General features: G+C 40.4%; 1 protein-coding gene across 1 annotated transcript; it reads left to right on the forward strand.

Moving 5' to 3' along the window:
* On the forward strand, window positions 1–26,150 carry LOC144248282 (3'-5' RNA helicase YTHDC2-like). The gene is made up of 23 exons (XM_085567993.1): window positions 1–27; window positions 3,873–3,890; window positions 5,134–5,245; window positions 5,407–5,548; window positions 6,490–6,592; window positions 7,762–7,889; window positions 8,639–8,694; window positions 10,108–10,215; window positions 11,305–11,453; window positions 11,843–11,978; window positions 12,333–12,459; window positions 13,418–13,483; window positions 14,270–14,454; window positions 14,605–14,701; window positions 14,778–14,865; window positions 14,965–15,045; window positions 16,744–16,863; window positions 17,217–17,489; window positions 17,983–18,109; window positions 18,628–18,758; window positions 19,994–20,156; window positions 21,297–21,410; window positions 26,041–26,150. Exons 1-23 carry the CDS (start codon window positions 1–3, stop codon window positions 26,148–26,150), a joined length of 2,661 nt encoding a protein of 886 aa, XP_085424119.1.
* Window positions 26,151–27,672: the final 1,522 nt, after the last annotated feature.

Genomic DNA, 27,672 nt, shown 5'->3' on the forward strand with positions numbered 1-27,672 from the left:
ATGACCGCCATTATGATGACTACACAGGTAGGACAAGCTCTCACTATAGCAGTAGCATCTGCATGGGATATTCCAAACTCCCGTTGTAACCCTTTTGCATTCTGATGAAACATAGAATGTGCCTCCCTGGCAAGCATTTGCCCTGATAAAGGAGAAGTTTGAGTCACTGTGACGAGCTTATCTGCCCGGGCATTACCCTCTCCTAAGCCAATTTCCCATTTGTGACTTCTTATATGAATGATAGCATAAGGATGTTCTCGGATTTTTACTGCTTTTTGAAGTTGTATGAACAGTTCAAATAGTCTCTGATTTTGTACTTCCTTGATAGCAGCATCCTCTATTCTTTCCACAGCACCAACTACATACAAGGAATCTGTAACAATATTCAAAGGCCCCTTCAGGACTGTTAGAGCCCAAACCACAGCTGCGAACTCCAAGGTCTGAAGGGTATCTGAGTCATTTGCAGTAAGAATTTCATGATTCCAGACTCCCTGCTCCTGCCATGTAATTGCTGCTGTTCTTGACCTCTTCCCTGCATCTGTGTATGCTGTTATTGCACCAGGAATCGGCTCCTTTTCTCTCTGTGGCCGAACCATCCAACTCAATTTTCCAATCCACTGTAATGGAGGATTTTTAATACTTTCAGTTATGACAGCACCTCCTATTCCTAGCAGAGCTTCCTGCAGTTCTTCACTATTAACCAAATACCATTGTAAAGAGTCCTTTTTCATAGGAATCTGTATTAGTTCAAGCTCTCGCCCATCAACCTGCAAAATTCTCTCACGACCTCGTTTTATCAAAGCTGCTAACAGTTCAATTTTTTGAATTAAAGTCTTTGTTTGCTGAAGTGGAGGGGATAGCCATTCCAACACCCTTATCTCCCCCGTTTTTGTTTCTAGCTGGGTTAAAGCTTCCAGCAAATGTTTTTCACCACACCATATAGTGAGATTAAGCGGGATTCCCAGTATTCGCCGATGTACTAGACCCTGAACCACACAGTCTGTAATTTGCTGAAGAGTTCTTTTCTGCTGAGGATTAAGGGTCACTGGTGCTGTTGGGTCTGTGCCCTTCACTAAGGGTCTAAGAGAATCTAACAGTTCATTTGGAAGGCCCACTATAGGTTTAAGCCATTGTAAATCACCTAGTAATTTCTGAGCATCATTTAAAGTAACAATCTGTGTTTTCAGTTCTAATTTCTGAGGCGTTACCAAGCTTTGAGACAATATCCATCCCAAGTATTTCCAAGGAGGAGATAACTGTATTTTCTCTGGGGCCACAACAAGCTTAAAACGTCCCAGCAAGTTTTGTACATGTTTAACCTGTTGACTCGTAAATGATTTAGGCTGAGCAATCAAAATATCATCCATATAGTGATAAATGATAGCTTGTGGCCACTGTTGCCTCAATGGTTGTAATGCAGAATCTACGTAAAGTTGACATAAAGTAGGGCTGTTACGCATACCCTGAGGCAAAACCGTCCATTCAAATCTTTGATCTGGGCCTTCTCTGTTCAGAGCTGGCAAAGTAAATGCAAAGCGCTTTGTATCCCTGTCATGCAAAGCTATTGTAAAAAAGCAATCTTTGAGGTCTATTATCAATAGAGGCCATCCTTCAGGTAGCATTGCTGGATTAGGCAGACCTGGCTGTAGTGCACCCATTGGCTCCATCTGTTTATTAACCTCCCGCAAGTCATGTAACAAGCGGTATTTCCCTGACTTTTTCTTGATTACAAAGATAGGGGTATTCCAAGGACTTGTAGACAATTTCAGATGCCCTTGTTGATATTGTTCAGTGACCAAGGCATGAGCATGTTGCAGACTTTCCCTTTTTAAAGGCCATTGCTTTACCCATATAGGCTCATCACTTTTCCAAATTATGGGAATTGGGAAAGTCCAAGCAATGGCTATTATCCCAAAGGGTGCTCCTTTGTCAGGACAACCCCTAACTGTGTTAAAATGTCTCGCCCAACTAGGCATTGCACCGTAGGTGGTAACTGAACAACAGAAAATATTGCCTTTATGACTTTACCATCTATTGAGACAGTAAGAGGTGGCGAGCGACTTGCAAGAGTTAAACCTCCAACTCCTGTTACTGCTGTAGCAGCTGGCTGTAAGGGCCAATGTGCAGGCCAACACTGTGGTGCAATAATACTTGAATCAGCACCCGTGTCCAGCAAACCTGTAAGCATGCATTTTGTCCCTTATACTCCAACAAAACCTCTTTTCTTGGTCTGTCATTCAGATCCAAAGTTAATAGAGTCAAGCCTCCTGTAGATCCAAATCCATCTCCTCCACGGCTTTTCCGTGAGGATACAGCCTTAGTAACTTGCTCCAGAGGAACCAATTGAGCGATCCTTTGTCCTTTATTAATCCGAATAGGAGGAAATGGAGTGTGAACCATAATCATAATTTCACCAGTATAGTCTGCATCAATGACACCAGGCAGCACAAATAATCCAAGCATAGAGGCCGATGATCTTCCCAATAACAAAGCTCCCATTGTCCTGCCCTCTGTTATAATAGGTCCATTAACTCCAGTGGGGACCTTCTGCGGCTGTGGTGTCATTAAAGTCACTTCTACTGCGGCTGCCAAGTCCATCCCGAGGCTCCCTCTTGTGGCTGGACGCAAGGTGTCGCTGTTGGAAAGGCTGGAGCAGCTATTTGTGTCGGAGCGCGGCTGCTCTTGTTCGCGCTGTTTCGGGCGTTTCCCGGTCTCCTCTTACAGGCAGCAATGTTATGAGTATCCGATTTGCACTTAGGACACCATACTCCAGCAGCAGAGCATTCTCGCCGAACGTGTCCTGTCCCTCCACATCGGAAACATCTCATACGGCTGCTGTAAACATTTCCCTGGGTTGCTACTGACGCTTGGAGGGGTGCAAGAGCAGCTAACACTTGTGTCTGTGAAGCTTTTGCCTGCTCTTTTAATCCCTCCCCCAGCTCTTTAATAGCCTCAACTAAAAATGCCTGCTGCCCCGTTGGTATAGTAGCCATCCTCTCTAGTGCATCTTCTATAGTCCAATTAGCTCCTAATGTGTTTAACACACTTCTTGTAGAAGCATTACAGTTTTGCAAAGCACACTGCTTCAACAATGATCCACGCATAAACTCAGGCACTCCAGCTCTCTCTATTGCTGCCGCTGCCTTATCAATAAACGCTCCAAAAGTCTCATCCCTTCCTTGTTTAATTCCCATATACGCTGGCAAACCTCCTGGGTCTTTCACCTTATCTATAGCCCTTCGAGCTAGTCGCATTGCCTCTCGACACTTCTCAGGTCCTAGCATAGCTTGTGCCTCAGTGTGAAAATATGGTCCTAAGCCCATTAATTCATCTACAGTTACTCCGTGAAGAGGATCTCCAGGCTGTCTTTGTATAGCTACAGCTTCATTAACTTCTGCCTGCCAGTGTGCACCAAACAAAAGCCTCTGATGTGTCGAGAAAATCAGCTTAGCAAGACTTCTACAATCTCCTGGTAGCAATATATTAGTACTCCAAACATAATCCAATATCTGCCTAGCCGGTTCACTAGTAACTCCAAATTGACTCACTGTAGCTCGCAACTATGACAACAACTTCCAATCTAAACGGTGTAATCTGAGCTGTTAACCCTCCGCCTGCCTGCTGCTGAAAAATTACAGGACAAGCCAGTTCTGCTGCTAGTTCCAAAGCCTGCCCATCTCCTTTGTCCAGCTCCTCTCTTGCCAAAGTCGCCCAAACTTCCCTCCGTTCCCTGGCCAGAGCCTCCGTTAGGTCAGACTCTGCCCTAGGGGTCGGCTTACTGACAGACAAACTTTGACAAACTGTCGATTTCTGTTTTGAGGGGGCTGGAGGAGCCGTGGGCTCACAACGTGACTCTGTTTCCGTGTCCTCAGGCACAGGTTGCAATGGAGGTAACTCCACTGTAGACACAGCAGGTGGCATGGAAACACCAGGCAACCAATCCTCCCCGCTAAAACCTCTATTTTTCTCTAGTGCTGAAGTTCTCTGCCCGGCAGCTTTCTTTTCTGCCTGATGTTATAATAACTCATTGTGAACTACCTTCCACCACTTTCCCAACTTTTTAGCTGTCTTATCATCATCTAAAACTTCCTCCCACAGTTTATCCCCGAACTTACGCCACTCAGACAACTCATGTACTGTATGAGGATTTACAGAGAACCCCTTAGAATACCCATATGTTAATAACCCTGGCAGATCTTTTTGCAAATCAATGCCTTTAATCTGCCTTCTCTGCAAGAATGCAGTAAATAAATCATATGCTGCTTGCCTCTCCATACCTATATTGTCAGCGCTGTTGCAGCCCTCCGAGGTCGTCGGCAGCACGTATCGGCCAGGCTTGCCTCTGCAGTCACCTGGGGCACGGTGCACTCTATTTCAATTCAGCACTTTTGCCGTCCTGGCTGCATCGGGACCCGAACCCTTTTTCGTCACTCCACCGTGGTGCCTATCACGTCGATCGGGTCACCATTTTGTGGAAAAAATGACGGGAGACAAGTCCATTCTATAATGTCAACAAGTCTCAGTTTATTTCAAGCACACATGTACAGTTATACCCGTTATAATGAAGCTTATGCATATTGCAAAATTTAAGCTCATCATTGGTGTATGAAAAACAGGTCAATCCCGCCTTTTGAGCTTTCTAAGCTTGCTTTGTTTTCCCTTACATTTATCTTTTGCTGAACATTCTACTGTTGGGAACCAGCTTAGCCAAGGACATAAGATATTATTGCTACATCTGCTATTGCTGCACTGTGCAATTTTCAGCTACTGCTTCACTAACTGCATGTAGTCATGTCCTTTCTCACGAAGCCATTCATCCACAAAACTCTCCATAGATATTAGGAGATTAGAAGAGCTGGTGAAGATGTGTCACAAATAAGCTGGATGATTAATATATGGAAGTACTATGCTGGCAGAAGAAGAGCAAAGTCAGGTGAAAATGGTAGAATTACTGGAAGCAGTGCAGAAAATCCAGCTTGAGAAAAATCAATACAATTACTCCAGGGAAACACTGAAAGGGGGAGATAACAATATTTTGAGCTGTGGACAAAAGAAATTTGGAGTGGAGATGTTGAGAGGTGTTTCTAGTAACACAGAAACATAATTTTTAAGGTTTTCTTAACTGTCCTCCAGAGAAAAGCTGTAGAGTACAGTACAGAGGAACTTTTCAGCTCTTTTAGGATGGCAGTAGCAGAGGGAGTAGTGAGAATTGCTGTTGTTATTGGGACAGCTAACTGTGCCCCAGGTATAGAATTGTAACATTTCAGTATTTTCACCTCCTGAAAAACCAGAGGATCAAGCAGATGCCTCTGTGATTTAGTCAGCTGTAATGAATTGTGCCTTCAAGGCAAGGCTGTGGGGAGGCTTCTGTGAGGAGGTGCCAGAAGCCTCTCCCGTGTGTGACAGAGCCGGTGCCAGCCAAGGCAGACCTGCCTCTGGCCAAGGCTGAGCCTATCTGCGATGGTGATAGTGCCTCTGGGACAGTGGGGAATGGGGGAGGAAAACCTGCACAACAGAGGCAGCGGTTCCGGAAGAGCAGTGAAAGCATGTGAGAGAAGCAGCTCTGCACACAGGAAGGTCAGTGCAGGAGGGGAGGAGATTCTCCAGGTGCCAGAGCAGCCCATGGTGCAGCCCATGGTGAGGCAGCTGTGGCCCAGCAGGCCGTGGAGGTCCGTGGTGCAGCAGGGATCCTCCTGTGAAGGATTCTGTGTTGGAGCAGGTAGATGCTTGAAGGAGATTGTGATCCTCTGGGAAGTCTGTGCTGAAACAGGCTCCTGGCAGAAGCTGTGGCCCCAGGGAGGGAGCCACACAGAAGCAGGTTTGCTGTCAGGATTGTGACCCTGTGGGGTCTCACACTGGAGCAAACTGTTCCTGAAGTACTGCACCCTGTGGAAAAGGACCTGTGCTGCAGCAGTTCCTGGAGAACTGCAGCCGATGGGAAGGACCCATATTGGAGAAACTCGTGGAGAGCCCACTTTCCCGTGGGAGAGACCCACATTCTCCTTATCTTTCTCTGGGGCCTGGGAGTCTTTTTGTTATGTTTCCTCTCCCTTGCCCGTGGAGAGGACAGATAGAGTGGCTTGGGTAGGCACCTGGCGTCCCTACAGGCTCATCCCACCACATGTAGACAAGTACAAAGGCTATATCCAAGCACAGGCTGAGGAATTGGAACCTGGTTTTCCACATGGAATTTTCTAGTAAAATGAATGACATGCAGGGTTTCTTCACAGTTTTCTTTTACTTCCTTATTTATTAAAATTGAATCTTATTCTTTCAATTAATACATTGTCCAGAGTTTTGAGATGCAAGCACTACAAATTGTTAGGAAATGTCTGGGAAAAGGCATAGTTTAAAAACAAGTGGTGTGCATTAATCTTTTGAGGAGGGAACTGTAATTTCTCTTCTGGTCAGCAGCTGCATTAATTTTTGATCCATGGAAAGCTTTAAATGGTGCAAACCCCTGAGTTGTCTCTGTGATGTGATCCATAGGGTTTCTCCAAAGACGCTGGTAACATTCTGCACTAATGACATGCTCCTTGGCACGCTGATGGCAGGAGACAGCACTCTCTCCACCGTGACCCATGTTATTGTGGTGAGCATCCTGTGGTCTTTCATGTGGGGTGGAGCAATATGTATTGCTTTGGAAAATGAGGTCTTCATTTGTTTTACTTAAATTTGCTGAGCACTTTAGGTGTTTTTGTTTGGTAGAATCTGAATCAACTTCAAAGACTTTCTGAGTCCTCAGAGTAGAATGCATGTTTTGTGCAGTTTGGTGTTTTTCTGTGTGTTTGCGTTTTTCCTGTAAAAATATCTTATTTTCATGCCAATGGTTAAGTGTGGAATCAGGAGGAGTGGAGAGGGACAGAAGTGTAAATATTTCTGAACTTCCATGGTCAGCAGAAAATCCTTAGGGAGGCTTACCTTGATGTGGTTCAATGTGATTGTGTCAGATTTTCTCTTACCATTTGTTTTAGCAATACAGGTTTTCAGTCCATTTGTTTGCCCAGAGTTTTCTAGATAATGTGGAGTCTAATTGCTAGCAAAGTATTCAGATTGTTCATTTGTGATTATGTCAATATTCCTATGATGGAATTGAATAAGTAAAGGGAACTAGAATGTTTTTGGCAAGACTTAAGTACTGAAGATGAAAAGGTAAGTTTAGGTGCCTGCCTGTTTATCAGAGTTAAAAAAGCATGAGAATGATTTATACATTCTTGATGTCAGCCTACAAACTTTGTATTTTGAGTCCTTGTTTCCTTCATTCATAATATAAATCAAAACAGAAGAATGAAAAAGATGATTAATCAGTTATGTGCCTTAACTTACAGGCTTTGTGTATGACTTGTCTAAGCAATTTGTCTGTTTTTCTGATTATGTGGTGTCATATATTTTTTTAAATGCTTATCAGTGGTGAAGTGAGAATTTATTAAAATAAGATTTGTAGTTTGTGGTGTTTTCTTGAAATTTGGCTTCAAATACAAAACCAGAGAGGTTTCAGATACTCACTTTAGCCTCTAAAGTTAAGGTGCTTACAGCTTCAGCATTGTAATGCACTCAGCGCTGATAAAAACTTTTTGAGGCATTTTTGTTTCTTTATGGATAGTTTTTTTAAAAAAACCTATTACTTAAACTAGACTCACACATATTAAGGCCTCTGTAATGTGCCACCAAAACATGTATTTTTTTTTAGAGAAGTTTTTTTTTGTTAGAAGTTGTGAATCTGTGATGGTTTTTATCTCTTTTTTTCCCCTTTTGTTACAGGATGAAGTACATGAGAGGGATAGGTTCAGCGACTTCTTGCTAATAAAACTGAGAGATGTGCTGCAAAACCAGAATAATTTAAAACTAATTCTCTCTAGTGCTGCTCTAGATGCAAATCTCTTTATTAGGTATTTTGGAAGATGCCCAGTAATACATAGTAAGTCTTGATCTTAACTCTTAAGTCTGAGTATACCTGCCCTGAGACTCACAGATCTTACTAAACTGTAGCAAATTATTCTGAGTAAAGGCACATGATTAATACACTGAGAATTCCAGGAATCTTTGTTCTTTCTGTATGCAGGTTTCTTGTTTCTTGACTGTTTGCACCTCATTCAAAGTGAAGTGTTTTAGTCACTGGGAGTTCTGTAAATGCAGGTACATCCTGCCCCCCTCCACTCTTAATTGAAGAAGGAGGAAGAGGTCATTGAAGTTCTGTCTTCATGCTGATACAGGACTTAGGAGCTACATGAGTGTGATATATATCAGTGCATTCCAGTAGGATCTTACTGTTCAGGCTTTTTGAAGGTTGTTACTGGTTACTGGATAAAACACAAATAACTGTACCAGTTCAGTTCAGAAATACAGGCTTAGGCAGATTGGGTTTCACATGAAAAAAGAATCACATGATTCTCTGATTTAAGGAAAATTAGTAGTTGTTCATCTAGGTAAATATTCAGAAAAGACATCCAGTTTCGCTTAGTTTGTTTGCAGACTCAGTTACCTGCAGTTAGACTACATTCAAATGCAAAGAAAAGTTACCATTATTTGCTGGTTTAATTTCATTTGACTGATCTTAAGTAAAGGCAAAATGTAAATGCGTGGGAGATGGGGGGTTTTTGTGGGTTTGCGGTTTTTGCCCCACCCTCTTGGCTTGCAGGTTTTCTGAATGGGTGACCTCCTCTGGCACCTTGCAATCCTCTTACTTTTTCAACAGTAATGTCCAACTTTAATGTGTTTTGAAAGGTAGCTTTTAAGAGAAATGCTTTATCTGGCAATCAGGTAGACTCTCTGCATGTCAGCCTTTTTAAAAAAAAATCTCAATGGTTTTAGGAAATGGGATTGCTTACTGGTTTATTTTAGCAAATGTTTGTGAGGAGGAAACCTTTTTTTCCTTCCTTTTTTTGCAGATGGAACTGTTTAGTTCTCAGTTTTGAATTTTTGCCCAGTTGAATAAGGTTTGCAGCTTGTTGGAGACAGGAATCTGGAAATTACACGTGATTTCATGTTCTCTGAATTTTTTTTGCAAGGGAGTGCCTCAGTTGTGATTGTTGTATGACTTTCCAGTTTAGTCTTTTTGCAGCTTCCTGTTCTTTCAGATCGGTCAATTTGTGTTGGAAAATCTGCTGGCAATCTCTCCCAATCTTTCCAGTTTACCACAGTGTTTGTGCTGGTTATGTAACAGGCCAATAACAATTCAAAAGATGTTTTTTTCCCGTTTTTTTTTTTTTTTTTTTTTTTTTTTTTTTTTTTGGTTAATTTAAGAATTAAAAGAAGTAGCTTTTTCTGTTAATGTAATATACAAGGTTTGAGTCTCCTTCAGCAATACAGCTGACAAAATCCTGACCACAGAAACCACATCTTGTAGCTGTGGATCGCTGTAGTACACAGTTTGTGATCAGTGTTGGAAGGCTTCCTCTGTGACCAGCTTCTAAAAGTATGTGAATTGTGGATTGTTCTTTCTGAAGGAAAATCCTGAGTGTTCCTGAGTCAGGTTAAGGAACAAGAAATCAAAATGTAGAGATTTTAATCTTCATGCAAAAAGCATCCTGCAATGTTGACAGATAAGGTCTAAAAAACAGTCCTGTTGAAAAAGAAATCAGGATAAATTATCAGAAGGTAAAGGCCACTGGGATGTCTCATCTGTCAAGAAGTATTCAGTAAAGAAAGCTCAGCTTTGCTGAATTAGTAGAGGACATGGATATAAGGCTGCCTTCTCACATGATTCTCATGAAAAGAAAGTAGTTCAGTACAAAGATGTACTGTCTCTGTGTGGAACCTTGCAAAAAGCTGTATTAATTGCTTATTAATTAATTACATTTTTAATCCAGATGGCAGATTTACATGGCAAGTTCTTGTTTGTAAGCCTAAACAAAAACAGCTGTTTTCTTTTTCTCGTTTAAAAAAAAATTGTAGTTAATAACTGTCAATCTTCCAAACATCTCCTGCTGGAACACTTCATAAAATTGAAGAGGTTATGGAGAAACAAGGTGGCATTTGATTTTGGAAATGTTTTGTTTTGTACAGTTTTGAGAAAAATAAACTCCAGTGAAGGTAGTTTTTTAAAAAATTAATTCTGTAAGTGAAGCTGGTGAATATATGATCTTTTATGGATTTTTTCTATTTTAGTCCAAGGGAGACCTTTTGAAGTTAAAGAGATGTTTCTGGAGGACATTTTACGAAGCACTGGGTATACAAACAAAGAGATGGTGAAGTACAAAGAAAAGAAGCAGCAAGGTCAGCGGACTTGTTAATTCTAAGGGTTGGCAATGAGAATCATTGATTGAACAAACAATTAACAGGATTATTTTCTGTTGAAATTCCAGAGTCAGGAGATTAAATGAGTGTAATTTAGATGACAGCAAGTATCTTTAAGCTCTCAATATTTACATTATGGAAATAGTTTATGCAATTAAAGAAAAAAAAATCACTTTGATTCAGTGGTTGCATTCTGTTTTCACTCAGTTGATAAATGTCATCTTTTTTCTAATTATTATGCTGTAGAGTTATATATAACTGGGGGCTCTGCCCACATGAATACTAAAGAAGCATAGGATGCTCTGTACCTTTGGGTGCAAATTAAAGTGCAGCTATTAAAGCAGGCATGATTTTGTACATCTTGCACTAAATGGACAAGGTATTCCCTTCAGTAACATTTTTCACTGCTTTCTTCAGGCATGGATGCATTTTTTTAAGTGTTAACACTCTTGAGCTAAACATCATTGGTTTTAAATTAAGTAGATACTGCTTCAGAAGTTTTCCTGGCAACTGAAAGTAATGATCCCAGTGATTATTTAAAGAAAAAGTAGAAAATGCAAACCCCAAAGCTATAACATTCAATATCCAGTCCTAACTGGATATTGATCACAGTGCTCATCTCTGATCACTGGGGTCAGAAAAGTTCAGTTAGGACACTGGTGTTTTCTGATGTTTCTTCCACTAGTGTAGAAAAGTAAGTTGTTACATGCAGGGACTATATCACTTGTCTTCAGAATTCCATTTGTGGAAAAAGATCTGGCCTGAGATTGTGTGGAAGGTGATTACTTAAGGAAGATACTTCGAATGCAGTAGTTTGGAATAATGGAGGTTTGGGGGGTTAAACAGCAAAGTGTTGGGTTTTACCTTGTTTTTATAGCCCGGGTGCAGTGCACTTTGGGTACCCTTAAACATGTCATTTATGTTGGACTGGTAGGAGCATTCTAGACTAAAAAAAGATGTTGAATGGGTAAAACTTGGTAAAACCTGCTGTGACTAACTTTTTTAGTAGAAGACAATGGATAATAAATATGACTCTAAAACTTTCTTGGGGAATACTTTGCATTCTAGAAGAGAAACAGAAGAACACTCTTGCTGAGTGGTGTTCAGCTCAAGATAACACTAACAAAGGGACATCTCGGAGACAAAAATCGGTTCCAAGGACAAATGAGGAGTACAAACGGTTGGATGATGGCGGTGACACAGTATTTAATCAACTGGTAAGTTTTTTCTTTAGTCGGAAGAGATGTTACAGGTGTTTATATTTGTGTTGTATTACTATCCATTTAAAATCTGTTTTCTAAAGTTCTGTCGAGTCTTTCAGGACATTAACGTATTTTAAAGATTACTTGATGAGGATGAACAGCTCTAGCTGAAGTGTGCTCTTCAGTTAGGGTGGTTGCACACAGCTTTTCCTCAGATCAAATGGCTCGACTGCCATTGTGTTCATACTTGTGTATGACAAAATCAATGCATGAACTGATACCTGAGTGCTGGGTTTCTGTTGCTGCTGGGAAAAATAACCATTGCAATTCTTTGTGGGTAATGTATGAGAATAAAGACAACTCTTGGAAAAGATTAAACTTTCAATATTGTTTTTTATCTTCAGACTGAAAAAGATGTGAATTGCCTTGAACCGTGGATAGTAAAAGAAATGGATTCCTGTCTTTCTGACATCTGGTTGCATAAAGATATTGATTCGTTTGCTCAGCTGTTAAATCTTATTTTAACTGAAAATGTCAGTGGTAAGTTTCATGTGTTATTACATAAGAAAAAAGCAACCTCAGATGTACTTAGATTTTTATGGCTACTTTTATCTCCAGTTTCAAATGGTATTAACCTTTGCATTCTGATGCTGACTGAAAAAATGATAGGGCTAGCAGAAATAATGAGTTGTTTAGTTAGTTGTTGTTTTGAAGTATTGACAGAAGTGTGTTTCTAAAACAGTGTAGAATTCATATGAACTAACTTCAGAGATAAAGTGAGGAAACAAATTCTCTTTGGGCTGGAATTTGAAAGCAATATTTGTACTATATTTAGATGAAAAAATAACATTTCTACTGGGTTTGCTGGATTTTTTTTTTTTTTTTATTTCTCAGTTGATTATCGGCACAGTGAAACTGGTGCGACTGCTCTGATGATTTCTTCAGGGAGAGGCTTTTTGAGTCAAGTAGAACAGTTGATCAGCATGGGAGCAAGTATCCACTGCAAATCATCTAATGGCTGGTAAAAACAGAGAAACCAAAAGATAGATTTATTTGTCAATATAGGAGAGAGGAAGAAAATTCTTTATCATCTAAATTAATTTGCTAACTTATCACACTGCTGTAAGAACTATAGATTTTGACAGCCTCAACAATTTCTAACTCCTGATAATCACATCGTTTTCTGTAAATTCTAAATTGAATTCTTAATTACATGGTCTTGATTGTGAGCTATAAACTTTGCTTCAGTAGGTCTTATTTAAGATACTGGTTAGTAGAAAACTGTAATCTACTGAATTGGACCAAAATATTTGGCAATTGCTATTTTCATGGAGTTACACATATCAGAAGATCTTTCTGTTATGTTTCTAAATATATTGTAGCATGTAAAAATATTTGTGAATCTGTAGAAACTCAGGTTTTGTGGTCATGGAGTATGTCTTCATATAAACAGGGAAGTACAGTAAATAATTGTAGTATGGAATGATAAGAATTAGGATTCCAGGGGTCTGATATTTGGTACTAACATTTGAATAACTTGGGGAAGAAATGCAATTTAAAGATAAAAGAGTGAACTGCATAGTGAGAAGGACAGCTTCTGAAAGACATGAAATAGCCAGATGTTATGCCTGGGGTGTGACTTTTTGAGATGACTTCAAGGATACTGCAAACAGGCAGGTCTGATCTCTGCACCATTTTTAAAGGAATGGCACCTTCTTCCTCCTCACTTCCTTGTGCATGTTTGCTCCTGTGTAAAACTGACATTCTATTGTGGTAAAGAACTGTAGTCACCTAAAAGTCAGCTGTTAACACCTATGAAGCACTTTCAAATGGGAAGTTGCAGATCCAGCAATAACAGTACTGATGTCAATACAGAAATGGGTACAAAAGTCTGATGTCAATTGCCTCTCCTGATGTGCTCTTCATATGCATCTTTTGAAGTGAAAAGTCTAATAAAAATACTTGTGCAACTATTTCAGGATGGCTGTGGACTGGGCTAGGCACTTTGGACAGACAGAGGTTGTTCATCTGTTGGAATCCTACAGGTAAGCTGTAACTGTTTTGCAGAATGAGTTGTATATGATATACATAGAGTTGTGATGGGAAATTTGAGATTTGTGTTCTTCTAATCAGAACAGGTTTTAGCTTTTCATGCTCTAAAATCTGGACTTAATAGCAATACCTTTTTTTAAGAATAGGAGTATTTCAAAAAATAAACAGCAAAAAAGTTTATACTCAATAGCATATTGTTTATGCTTGCACAACTTGCTAATTCTATACTATGTACCATTTTCTTTTCACATGCTTACTTTGGAAACAAATCTGTAATGTGTTTTTATCTGTATTTTTTATATGCAATAGGCATATTAAAGAAAATTTGCAGAAGTAATGTGTACACTAGGCCATTCAAGAATGATTTTCTGATTAACTTACAGTTATCATACTTGTGGTAGTGTTTTGTAAAGATTATCTCTACTATAATTTCTTTTAGTGTAGTTTCTGCTAGTGGGAAATTTTTGGAGAAGACGTATCTCTCAAATATTTTTACTTGAACAGATAAACGAGAAGTATCTTTATACTTTCCTTTGCTTATGGTTGTGTTTCAATGAAGTTGAAGAAAACTAAAGTTACCACTAATAAATAAAGTGGCATCCTTCATTGGGTTAACATTGGAATCAGTAAACAGTAATAGTATGGTGATTCCCTTCTGCTACACTTAAACATCAGAATTCAAGACCAATAGTCATGTTGGTCTTGATCTAAGTTTGAGTTGATGGCTCAATGCAAACCCGAAGGGGCAGCCTTGATTCTGGTGTATTTTCCTGTTACAGCGCTTCATTCGGATTTGGAAACATGGATGAAAGTTCCAGTTCCCTGGTCCAAAAAAGTGCTAGTGACCTTAGTGCAGAGGACAGAGAGCTACTGACAGCTTACCATCACAGTTTTGATGATGAAAAAGTGGATCTGGATCTGATAATGCACTTACTTCACAGCATCTGTCATAGTTCTGATGCAGGTAGGTAAATACCTAACCAGTGGTTGTGGATTTGACTTCTGATAATCATGCTCTTTTTTCAGCAATCCACAGACGTTAAAACCTTCTGAGTGCTATTCGGCATGTATTTGAATTTTCTGTTTAACTTTGCAAACCCACTTCCTTTTTTAGGAGCAATTTTAATATTTCTTCCTGGGTATGATGAGATAGTGAGCCTGAGGGACCGCATTGTTTTGGATGACAAGAGATTTTCTGATAATGCTCACAGGTAAAACCTTTAGTTACTGTGGCTTTTCATTGCTTCTTTTAAGGATCCTTAAAATGTTCCTTTTGTCTTGCATTAGATACCAAGTTTTCGTGCTTCATTCAAGTATGCAGACTTTGGACCAGAAGAAAGTGCTTGAAAGTCCACCTTTTGGCATCCGCAAAATTGCAAGTATTAGAGGACTTTTTCCAATGCCACAATGACCTATTTTGCCATTGCTTTTGCAGTTATTATAGTTTTGGTGGTTTTGGGTTTTTTCTTTGCAGATTCTTTCTACTAATATTGCAGAAACCAGCATAACAGTCAATGATGTGGTGTTTGTCATTGACTCAGGCAAGGTGAAAGAGGTAGGACTGCCTTAAATTTTCCTAATGTGATTCTAAAACACACAGTGTATAAATTTTGGAGAACTTTTTTTTTTTTTTATTACTTTACAGTAAAGTGAGAAAAAGCTTTTACTAGCTGAGACCTAGTGCCTGTCAGGCAACAGTCCTTTCTGAAAGGCTTCAACATGCATTTGTTTTAAGACAAATACTGTAAACTATCCGTCTAAAAAACCTTGAAAATCTTGAATTTCAAAAATTGCGGAGCATTAAGATACTAGAAAGGAGATACCCTCATTAATTCACTTGAAATTGAGAAGGTACCTTTGTCTCAGAAGCTGCTGTATATATTACTATTTCATACTTTTTAGAAAACTCCTGTTGGTAATCTAACTAACTAGTAACTTGTATTTCATGTACCCTATTAAGTTTTCAGTTTGTATTCCTTTCTTTGTTTTTCTAGAAGTCTTTTGATGCACTGAGTTGTGCTACAGTGCTAAAAATGGGGTGGATTTCAAAAGCCAGTGCTATCCAGAGAAAAGGCAGGTAATAAATGCCTCATAGCGGTTCCCATTTTGCAGATATGCACAGTCCTTTATGTTTAGAATAAACCACACAACACAGTAATTGTTTCTGGCCTATTCTGGTGTTGTGTTGCATAGAGGCCAACACTGGTTCTCTGCAGACGAGTAGGCGTCAGCATGTATTTCCTTGGAATAATCTCCCAAGTTGTAGAAAAGTGATGCTCAGGCATTTCCCAAAGGTCTGGGTTGTTTTCCCCCCATTAATTTGTTCTCCTTCCTCTTTCTCCCACGTAGCACCCGCAGTCACAATGTCCAGTGGGATGTTTTCACATCATGTCTATGGGCAGAGGACTGCCTATTTCACTTTCTCCAAGCTATCCATGACTTAACAGGCCATGATTATATTCTTCCCAGCACTGTGGGGGAGGGCTCAGAAGTTTATGTAGCAACAAATGCCTGTTTAATCAATCATATTGGCATTAAGCTGCATGTATGCACATAGATGTATATGACTGAGAGAATTTGCTCATTCCTCCCTCATTCACTCACAAGTTACTTCATCTTTATTCTACCTTTTACTCCAAGGATCACTTCTGTTTAGGGGATGTGAGGAGAAGCAAGAAAGTTTGCAACTGGTTCCTTACAACAAAGGATGATTGAGATTTGGACTGGTCTTAGGTTAGCAAAAAACCCACAGCACTTTACATTAGAAAAGCCTTGTTTTTCTTTCTCCAGATTTCTCAGTGTTGGGTTAAAATTACAGTAAAAAATTGCCACACTCTCAAAAATAATTAATGATTAGGAAATTCTCATGTTGCATGTGACCTAACAACACTTTCTTCATGGTAGTGCCTCTTCTTTTCCATTCTGAGTTTCTGTGTCTGTTTGTTGGCTTTTGGTTTTGTTTTTAGAAAGAAATCCTCATTTTCACAACTTCCCATATTTTATTTTCAAGGGCTGGGCGCTGTCAGCCTGGGGTCTGCTTTCATCTCTTCAGCAGGCTCCGATTTCAGAATATGTTGGAATTTCAATCTCCAGAACTTCTAAGACTGCCGCTTCAGGTGCATGTTCAGTTAGAAACTATAACTTTAAAAAATACAATGTCCTCAAACCATACTACTAATTGCAACAAATCATGTGTTTGGCAGCTGCTTCCAAATCTTGGTAATCTTTTTTTGTTCTGCCTTTTACCTTGCAGGAGATCTGTTTGTACACAAAAATTCTGGCTCCAATTAATTGTCCAATTGTAGACTTTCTTATGAAAGCTCCTGATCCTCCGCCTGCTGTAACTGTGAGAAATGCTGTGCATATGCTTAAGGTCAGAAAAGGAACAGGTTTAGATGGTAATTGTGTTTGATCCCAAATTTGTGGTGTAGCAGTTTACTGACTTCAGTTTGTACTGAAGCTGTTTTTAATTACTTAAGGATGTTTTGAAGTTTTGCTTGTTGTCTGTTTTCATTTTGTGTGTGGGGATGTGTTTTTCCATGTCAAGGGAAGAGAGTGCTTCAAAGTCTTGTCTCTGTTAATAGTCTGACTTGCTTCTTCAGTGTTTGGAAACAAGTCTAGTTAATGTCCATTATTCACATCCTTTTTGCTTTCACTGTAAATTGATTTTGTCCACTGTACCCATCCTCCTCTCCTTTATTTGTTTGTTTGCTTGTTTATGAACAGACCATAGATGCCATGGACCCTTGGGAAGATCTCACTGAGCTTGGTTATCAGCTGACTGAATTACCTGTAGAGCCACACCTCGGTAAAATGGTGTTGTATGCTGTAGTTCTGAAGTGCCTGGATCCTGTTCTGACCATTGCCTGTGCTCTTGCCTGCCAAGACCCTTTTGTGCTGCCCACGCTGGCCTCCCAAAAGCGTGCAGCCATGCTGTGCAGGAAGCGCTTTGCTGCCGGGACATTCAGTGACCACATGGCCCTGCTCAGGGCTTTCCAGGTAGTCTTTCATTTCAGAAAGTACTAATCACAGCACATCACCCAAGCAAAATGCAGATGTACCAGTTGGATGTAGAGTGGCGGACTGTGATTAAGTCCTCAGAGAAGACTTTCTTTTTGCCTAGTGCCTTTCCTGTGTATTGGACTCATAAATTTGTGAGGGAGCCCTTTTTGTAGTATGTTTTGTTTCAAACCCTAGAAAATTTTGAATGTTTCAACAATGTGCCTCTTTGCATCCTACTACACTGAACTTTGAATCATGATCTTAATGTAATGATCTTTATTTATTGTTTTAATTTGACATAATCATCACTGGAGTGAGCACATAAAGAGAATCTAATTGTTGAACAGAAAAAATAATCTGGTTTGATACATTAACTTTTAGAGTGGGTTTTGCATTCATTTTATTGACATAAATGTAATCTTTAAAAAAACACCTGCAGTTTTTAGTTTAAGTCCTTCAAATTAATAGGCAAATGTAAAAACATTTTCAGGCATGGCAGAAGGCACGCAGTGACGGCTGGGAGAGAGCCTTCTGTGAAAAGAACTTCCTATCCCGAGCCACAATGGAAATCATTACAGGAATGAGAACACAGGTGCTTGGCCAGCTTAGAGCCTCAGGTAGAGAAGTTGGAAACAATTTTAACGTTGTTTTAAAGTCAAGCATATAGAAATTGTAACAAAAATCATGTTCACTGGTGTAATTTTCCTTAATTTGAAATACACTGTCATGCATACATTCATGAAGGGTATGGTGCAGATGAGGAATTGTGGCTGATCAAACTGAAAGCACCCTCATCTCCACATGCCACTGCATTTCATGTTTTAATGAATTATTCCCATAGGAAATGTCTTTATATTGCAGAAAATAGTGGTATCCTGTCTCAGTATGAAACCCCTTATCAGGAAGGATTTCAGTGTAATGGTTTCTTCTTGGTGCTGTTAAGGTTGGCAGTGGTGAAAAATGCAACAAAGAAGTCATTTATTTCACCTTTAGTTTCTGACTCCTTTTGAGAGCCAAACACAAGGTAACATGGCACTGTTTTGTCTCTTTCATTTGTCAGGTTTTGTGAGAGCCAGAGGAGGAGCTGATATTAGAGATGTTAATGCTAACTCTGAGAACTGGGCTGTAATTAAAGGTGCCTTAGTGGCTGGGATGTATCCCAATCTTGTGCATGTAGACAGAGACAGCCTGGTGTTGACGGAACCAAAAGAGAAGAAAGTGCGATTTCATCCTACCTCTGTTCTTGGTCAGTCTCAGTATAAAAAGGTAAAGACACTTTGAATTCATAGTTCAAAAAAAAGGGTACTAAAACCTGTCACGTGTTTTAGAAATGTCTTTTCCTATTTGTCAGTACTTCAAAAGCAGTATAGGCATTTAACACTACAGCTTTAGAAAATACTGTTCTACCCAGCTGATAGAATTGGAGTTGATTCATTTTTCTATCGTTTCAATTAGTCCTTTCTCTAGATGGAAAAGGCAAAAAGGCAAAAAATCTGCCCTGCTATAAAATTGTTTTAAAGATATAATGATCCCTATTCTTAAAAGCAAGTTTTTCTCTGAAACTTATTTTTAACATTTCTTTTTAAAGCAACATATTTTGTTTTACCATGGTAGGATAATTGATGAATCTGGTTGAATTCTCTCACACTTTTTTATGTGCATGTGCGGCTTTCGGGGGTTTCTCGCCGCTGTCCCCCGTCCCTCCCCGGCCCCCCGGGACCCTCTGGCTAGCTGTCCCCTCTCGGGGCCGGGGTTTTCCGCGGTCCCGCTGCCCTGGGCTCACCAGGCAGTGGCTGGGTTAGCACGGTCCGAGCTGCGGCGCTGCCTCGGTCGCCACTAGGATTCGAGATAAAGAGACCAAGAGAGACCAGTGGTATGCTTGTCCAGAGAGATTGTATTGCCTGAAGCGTTGCAGGGACCAAAGGCCCCGGGCTATTGCCCAGATACAGTTTTATACAGCAAAATTAAGAGTTAAGGTCTAAACAATAGAGACAGTGTCCAGCTTAGGCACATCAGAACCACCCCAAGGGCCAGGTCCAATAGGAACTGCTCAGGGGTGGGGAGAAAGGGGGTTTACAGAGGAATGCTGAAGCGGGACTTTCCTGAAACAATGGAGCATACATAAATGTATCTTTTCCCTCAGTTTCTCATTTCCAAGGCCTTTCTAAAACAAATCCTCCACACTACCATGCCAGCATGATAGCAACATGCATGTATATTTTTATATGTATATAATTGTACATGTATTTAATTCTCAAAATACAGAATCATAGAATGGTTTGTGTTGGGAGGGACCTTAAAGCTTATCTCATTCCAGCCCCTGCCATGGGCAGGGACACCTTCCACTAGTCCAGGTTGCTCAGAGCTCCATCCAGCCTGGCCTTGGGCACTGCCAGGTTGAGGCACCCACAGTGTCTCTGGATAAAATGAGAAATACGTTCAAATTTACATTAATTACAGGTAGAGGGTACAATAGCCTGGTTTTACCTGCTCTTCCACAGATTGCCCCAGCAAATGGAAAAGCTGCAGCCATCCAGGCCCTCCCTACAGACTGGCTTATATATGATGAAATGACGAGAGCTCACAAGACAGCAAACATCAGGTGCTGCTCTGTTGTGACACCTGTCACCGTGGCCCTCTTCTGTGGACCAGCCAGACTGCAAAGTAATGCCTTGCAGGCATCTTCATCCTTTCAAGGTACACTGGAGTCTGGATTTGGGATGTTTCCGTTGGTATACATCAGCGTGTGACATGCAGAGCTTATTTTTCAGTAATATTTAATACATATATTGGCTGATTCTGGAAACAGCGCTGTTATAATTCCTGTAGCTATTCAGGAAGAGTTTGTTGGTTCTGTAACAAATCTCTCCATTTTGGGATTCCTTACCTATTCAAGTCCATAAATTACACAGTCGTAGGGTCTCAGAAACTGCAGTATAGTTTGTAAGGAAAGAATGCAGCCACAATATCTAATGAGAACTGTAGTACTGGTACTGAGAAGTGTAGTATGCATGTTCTCTTTCTGCAGACTACTTTATTTGATACATTGAACCAGATTATTCAAACAGAATAATTTAGAAACAATCAGTATGGCAAACAAGTCATGTTGCTTCTAGCTAACACATACATTTTCAAGATATGTTCTACTGATAATTTTTAATTTCAGTTAACTGTACTATTAACTATAAGTAATAGAGAATATATTTACATTTCCTTCTTTTTTTCTCATTTAAATTGAGTCCTGTTGGAATGGAAGCAAAAATAACTGCTTCTAGTTGTCATAGTTTGAATCAAACTAAAAGTCCAACTTATTTCTAAAGCTTTCCTGTCTTGCTTTTAAACTGTGAACCTTAGAGTAGTGCTCATGCTGACTGAATTGCACTTAAGAAAAATAAAGAATCCTAATTAGTAGCCATACATATTTTTTTTTTCTTACTAGGTCTTTAAATCTGCTGTTTTACTAGGAAATAGAGGCATGTGTGATTTTGCCAACAGCTTTAGGCAAAAGTTGTATAGTGGCCTGTGAAAACTGGTGAAGGTACATGAGTTGGGTCACATCATATCAATCCACATTTTTACATAGTAGGACCTTCAGCAGGCCTGGCTACTTGATTGCTGCTATCTGGAGCAAAGACTTTGCAGTGTATTTGCAGAAAAGAAGAGGTAGTTTTACAAATGTTTACATTTAAAGTCAATTTTAGAAGGAAAAATATTGCTGGTAATACAGTAGTATGCGGGTTTTTGTATAGAAATAATAGTAGAAAAAATATGGAAATTCTGATGAACCTTTTGTCTTTAATTCAGGGGGAGGGGTGTCTAATGATAGCAGCGACAGTGAGATGGAGGACAGGACGTCTGCTGATCTGGCACTGCTGAAGCTGGATGAATGGCTCCATCTTAAACTGGACCCTGAAGTAAGTAAGAAATTACTCCTGGGTTTGCTTCATGTAGAGGAATTGTAAAAAGATGTGAAAAGGTTTTTGTAATATTTGAGTAGCCAAGAATTTTCTCCAAGAATATCATGGTCCATTTGGGTCTCTCCAACTAGGTACTCTGTGATTTAACCTTTACTTCACAAGCTCATTAAGAATTAAACGGCTTCAATCCCCTTTGGCACAGAGTTGTCTGTTGCATGAATTTGTGTATTCAAAATCCAAGTTGCAGTGTTTGATCACCTATCACCCATACCTTTCTCTTCTTTTACCTGTCAGCAGAAAGAAAGAGAATAGTCACCTAAGTCAACAGTGAGAGTGCTCATCCCTCTTCCTCCATATTGGTGTGGGTGTCCTGTCTCTCACAAAAGGGAGCAGGAAAGCCTCAGCAATCCAGATGCTGTTGGGTCTGTTTCAAAAACTTTCTGGGCAATATGATGTTTTATATCTGAGCTTGGCAGTTTTGTCCCTTTCCACAAGTCAGCAGATTCTGAAGAAACTGGCAGACAAAAAATGATGACTGCAAGGGACAGCAAGCTGCAGGTGACAGTGACAGCATAAGGGCCCTTCTGCTCCTTCTGGCCTCCTGTCCTGCCTGCATGGTGCTCCATCAGGCCATAGCACAAGCTGGGATAAGCTAAAATCTGGACAGGAGCTGAGAGAACAGTCACATTGGCATATTGTGTTCTTCTTTCTCTGAGAGGATAACCAAAATCAGATCAAAAAAGGAGCACTTGAAGCTGAAGTTGCTGAGAGAAAGTTGCTGTCAGATTTTGGAAGGATACATTTCAAATCCTCTTTGAAATAGAAGTCTTTATGTCATTGAGGAGCTGTGGCTGCAGTTTATGGGTCATGAAACACACAACTTTACCAACTCTAATAATAATACTCTCTCTCCTAGTCATGTCCAGAAGAGTGATTTTTAAAAATTTATTGTAATGGAAGCGTTTCTAGTAGCAGAATTAGACAATAGTCTTCTGAATTTAGTCATCACATTTGACCAGGTGTCTATGTAAGAAAAATATCACTTAGAGCTCTTTTCCATCAACTATACTGAAGAATGCATGAGTAGAGACTGATTTGAGAGGAAGGGCATAAAGCATGAAAGGATTGAGTTTTCTTGAAAGATAAGAAGGAAAAAAAAAAGTCTGTGGAATTACAATACAAAGCTAAGTTTAGTACAGAGCTAAATGAAATGTTTCCAAAATGACCTTGTACCCAAGGAAAAGAAAGCAAATTAACATCATAGTTTAAATATGGATTATTCCCCTTCCCCAAGACCTTAGTCTTGCCTTCAATTCTGGGCTCTGTTTATATTGGAATGCCAGGTGTTGCTTGATAGGGAAAAGACAGGGTTCTCTTACCTGTGTGATCTAATTTTCATCAGTATTTAACAGAATTGGAATTCATTGCAGGCTGCTGGTATGCTGCTGCAGCTCAGGCAGAAGTGGCACAGCTTGTTTCTGCGTCGTATGCGAGCTCCTTCTAAGCTGTGGTCTCAGGTTGATGAAACAACTGTAAGAGCAATTACAGCTGTTCTGAGTGCTGAAGAACAGTCTGCAGATCTGCAGCAGCCTTCAGGAATTGGCCAGAGACCAAGGCCTGTGACTTGTGAAGAACTTCCTTTGGCGTCTACATGGAAGTCAACCAGCAGCAGAAAAAGCTCAACAGAAACAGAATTATCTGACTCCTCTCATGCTGAAAAGTAAGATGCTGAGGTCTTCTGCTTACTGTAGGTTGCAGTTTATGTATACGAGTATCACTTAAGTTTCTGCTAGTAATAGGAGGTGAAAACAGTGGAAGTACATTTGGAAGGTGTTATACTGTTGTATGCTGCATTGTAATCCCAAAGAGAAGTATTTCATACCTGGGGCTGCTGTTTGAGAGAGCAGTCAGGAATATTGTCCATGAATTGTGATGTTTGAGAAGTAGCAGAAGAAGTTTAACAGTAGCATTAAAAAGCAATGAATGGTCAGTATGAGTTTTTAGTTAGGTTTAATAGATGTTGTAGTTGCTGTAATACATGTGGTCATGCTGTAGGTGGACAGGTCGATGTAAATTGTTCAGTGACTGCTTGTGAAACTCAAGGTATGTCCTTTGTAGGGTTTCAGTGAAATCTTCTTCTCCTGCACTCCACCAGCCAAAGAAGTACAAAGAAAAAGACATTTTGCTCTCCGGACAATGCTCAGATGACAGATCAGCTCAGTCCTCAGTGAAACCTGCAGACAGCAGTAGCTATTCCAGCCCCTGTGCTACTCCTTCTTCTCCAGTGTCTGGAAAGGTAGAGTTCTCTAACATACTACCCTGCTCTTCCAAAATAATAGAATTTCTTGCTGATATCATTCTGCAGTTAGGTATTTTACTGATAAATTAGGAATCTAACGTAGCTTTTCATTTGTAACACTGCATAATACTTCCTTCTGGAATTTAAAAATCTAGACTAAATATCCTTGTTTCACTAGTTTAATACAGCAAAAATAATTTATGGACTGCTGAGGTAAAGCTATCCAAAGTAGAAAAAATGAGATTTAAAAAAACCCCCAAACTTGTTCTAATAAACGTGTAAGTTTTTTTCAACTAAATGAGTATATTATATACATACTTCTGAAGTTTTTGGATTCTGCCTTTTTCTGCATTCATAATAGATTTTCAGTATCAATACTGATTCTGTCTTACCTGCCTTACTATGACTGATTTTTGTGATGGTTATTTTAACAAAGCACACATTTTTAATGAGATTACTGTGACAGTTGTCCCTATATACTTGAATAGTAGACTGCAGTAACACGAAGGAGATCATTCAGAGGAAACTTCATGGACTCATTGGAGGATGTAGTAATTCCTCTTGAATCTTCCAGCTTTTAAATTAAGACAGCGTAAAAGAAGAAAACATTTTTCCCGAATATAGAAATGCGAGTAGTGTGCTGTAGGCTACACTCTAGGATGATGAATTTTGGTGTCATCTCAAGGTCTGTCAGACTTTAACCAATTCTAATTAATCACTAGGCTTTTTAATCCTATTCTGCTCTACTTGTTTCCTGCCCCTCATGGATGAATTACTGTGGAAGGGGCTAACAGCAGGCCTGTTAGCTAAAGGAGCAAAAAGAAGCTGAGGGGCAAGAAGCTGATAAAGAGCTCTCTCCAAGGCTGCTACCAAGGAGGCTGAGAGAAGAACTGGAGAAAGATAAGGAGGGAACTGCAGCTGGATAAAGCATTTTCAGAAAGTTAACTAAAGTCACTGTTACTGTTCACCAGTGGTGTTATGTTGATTTTTTGTGGCCAACAGTTGGGGTAGAAGAAGTATAAACAATTAGAAAGTTTATAAAAGGTCATGTTCGATAATAAAGAGTTGCCATCTGAGACCGTCTGTGGTCTGTGCTTTGTGTGGCGACCGCCTCACGATGCAGTGTATATACCAGTGATAGCTGGTGCCCACCACGTGGAGCCACAGCCTGAGCAGCGTGGTCGGTCTGGAGCCACGCGGGGTCCCAGCGACTGGCAGCCCTGACCCGCTGGGGAGTAGCAGGGGAGGCGGCGCTGGTGCAGCTGAGAGTGGCGGGTGGAAGCCACAGGCAAGTCCTGACCTGATTTTCTCCTATCAACACACCTGGAAGCAGGTGAGGCACCAACTAGTGATAATGGGAAATAAATCTAAAGAGGAAGAGACTATTTTGGCTACATAGAAAGCTTTGTTAAGAAATAAGGGAATTACTACTTCAGACTATGCCCTTTGAAGTATATTGCTGTGGGCTAGATCATAGGATTTTGCTACTGATCCTGACACAGCATTTAGTGTTAAAGGTTGGAAAAAAAGTCAGGGACAAGCTGTGGGAAGTCACCTGAGCGGGAGATAAAACTATTGTCAATCTAGTTGTTACTTGGAGATTGCCTTTTGAGGCATTAAAAGAATGGAAAACAGCGGGAACAAGCAGAGTACAAGGTGGATGAAGATTTGGGGTTGATAAAGGAGTCTGATGGGAGGGATGAGTCAGATGGGGCCTCTGATGGGGAACTTGTTGCATACATCCTTGAAGAAAGTGCAGGTGCCCATGGAAGTTACCAGGCAGGCTACCAAAGCTTCCAGGAAAGTTGCCAGAGCTTCTGGGCTGGATGCTGAAGCTTTTGGGAAAGCTGCTAAGGATTCCGGGCAGACTGACAGAGTACCTCCTTCTCAGACTCCTAAGCCTCTTTATCTCACCTGCACAGCAGCTTTCAGCAGTGCCTCTATACACTACACCACTGTGCCAGTTAGCGGAAATGTCTTTGGCAGAGAGACAAACCCAGCTGTCTGCCCCCTGCTCCCCTCTGACGCTGTTGAGGCAGGATGGGAATGAATAGACTTTGTTCAGAAGGCTGAGACTATAACTGATTTATTTCAAAATACATCACTCTTTTATACAGAGCTTTGTGCAGACCAACTCTATTGGTCCTGAAGTGAAAACATCTCAACGTATTGGTGTGCAGTGGATGACATACAGTAGTAAAACCTAATTATAAACAATTTGAACAAGAGAGATAAAGAACTTACATTCTTTCTCAACACTTTCTCAAGCTTCTACCTGGTTAGAAATTTATGGTTTTTCTTTGAATCTAAGACCTACACCCCTCCACTCTAGCCCAGCCATTTGCCCCCCGCCCCCCTCTGAGCTGCATGAACAGTTTGCAAGGTCGTATCCTCCACTGCCGGACAGTGACAGCAAATCAAGTGAAGAGTCACCCGCAGTAACACCTGAGGTGGGGCAGGGAACTGTTGGCAGTTCAGCTTTTAAGAGATCTAGCCCTACTGCCCCATGGACTTTGCCTCCGTGTCAAGTAACTGTGCTTCCATGACAGCCTCAGAAGTTTTGGGAATTTCTTAGGAAGAAAGCAGCTGAATAAAAAAATTGGGACCTAATAGAAAGATTTGGTGCCCCAAAAGTACCTCAGGAGGAGAGTGTTAAGGCAAATGTTTCCTGTGATAATCCTATGGCTTTTCCAGTTTTTAATGCAGTTCCTGGAATAGGGCAGGATGACAGTCATCATGTCTTTGCCTGGAAGGTTGTGCAAGATCTCCAATTGAAAGTGGCTCAGTTTGGTATTAATTCCTCAGAGGTAATGCAATTAATACATGTAATTAATGCAGTATGCTTGTACCTTATGACATCATGCATCTTGCTACAGTTTTATTCCAACCAGTACAGTATGGTGTGTTTCAAGAAACTCAGAGGTGAGTGGCTGAGCACACAGCTTTAACAAATATGCAGCTGCCTCAACACGACTCGTCATGCTGTGGGTGTTGATGCCTTATTGGGCACTGGGCCTTTTGCTAACCCAGATTTACAGGCAAGGTGGGATCCTTCAATTTTGACACAAGCTCGGCAAATAGGCATGAGTGCTTTAATTAAAACAATGGAAATGGCAGCTCCAAAACAGAGATATGTTACTATACAACAAGGGATGAGAGAACCATTTTTGCAGTTTGTGGAAAAGCTTGCTGCAGCTATTGAAAAACAGGTAGATAATGAACCTTTGTGACATAGATTGTGTATAGAATTGGTGAAAGAAAGTGCAAACCCAGACTGCAGAACGATTATTGACACCTTACCTGGGGAGCCCACATTGCCTGAAATGGTTACTGCTTGCTCAAAGTTGGTTCAGTAGAGCATAAAATGGCAGCTCTTGCTGCAGTTCTAAGACCACCACCGAAATGCTGTAATTGTGGACAGCAAGGGCATGTAAGGGCACAGTGTAATACCCAGAAAATAACATCTAAGTCAAATGCAAGCAGCAATGTTATGTGCAATCATTGTGCTAAATTTGGGCACTGTGCACGAGTAAGTATCATGCAAATGGTCAGCTGTTGCAGGGAAATGGGAAGAAGAACACGAAGGGGTGTGTGGGGACACAAATAACCTGACAACCATTAACAGCAATTATGGGCATTCCCAGCACTGCAAAGCTACCCATTTGCAAACAGTATTCAGGAGCAACAAGTGGGTCCACAGGGATTGATGTACCCACCACCGACACAGTAACTATTTTGACAGAAGAAATCTGCAAAGTGCCCCATGACACCTATGGTCCAATAGGACGTGGATTGAGTGCATTTCTGATAGGGATATCAAGTACTACACTTAAAGGTATTCATGTGCATTTAGGACTTATTGATGTTGATTATTTAGGACAGAGTCATGCTATGATATGAATTGATGACTGCCCTATTACTATTCAGGAAGGAACTTGCATCACTCATCTTGTAGCCTTTGTGA

This window comes from Lonchura striata, chromosome Z (genome assembly GCF_050655825.1).
Source record: "Lonchura striata isolate lonStrDom1 chromosome Z, ASM5065582v1, whole genome shotgun sequence".
Classification (NCBI taxonomy): domain Eukaryota; kingdom Metazoa; phylum Chordata; class Aves; order Passeriformes; family Estrildidae; genus Lonchura; species Lonchura striata.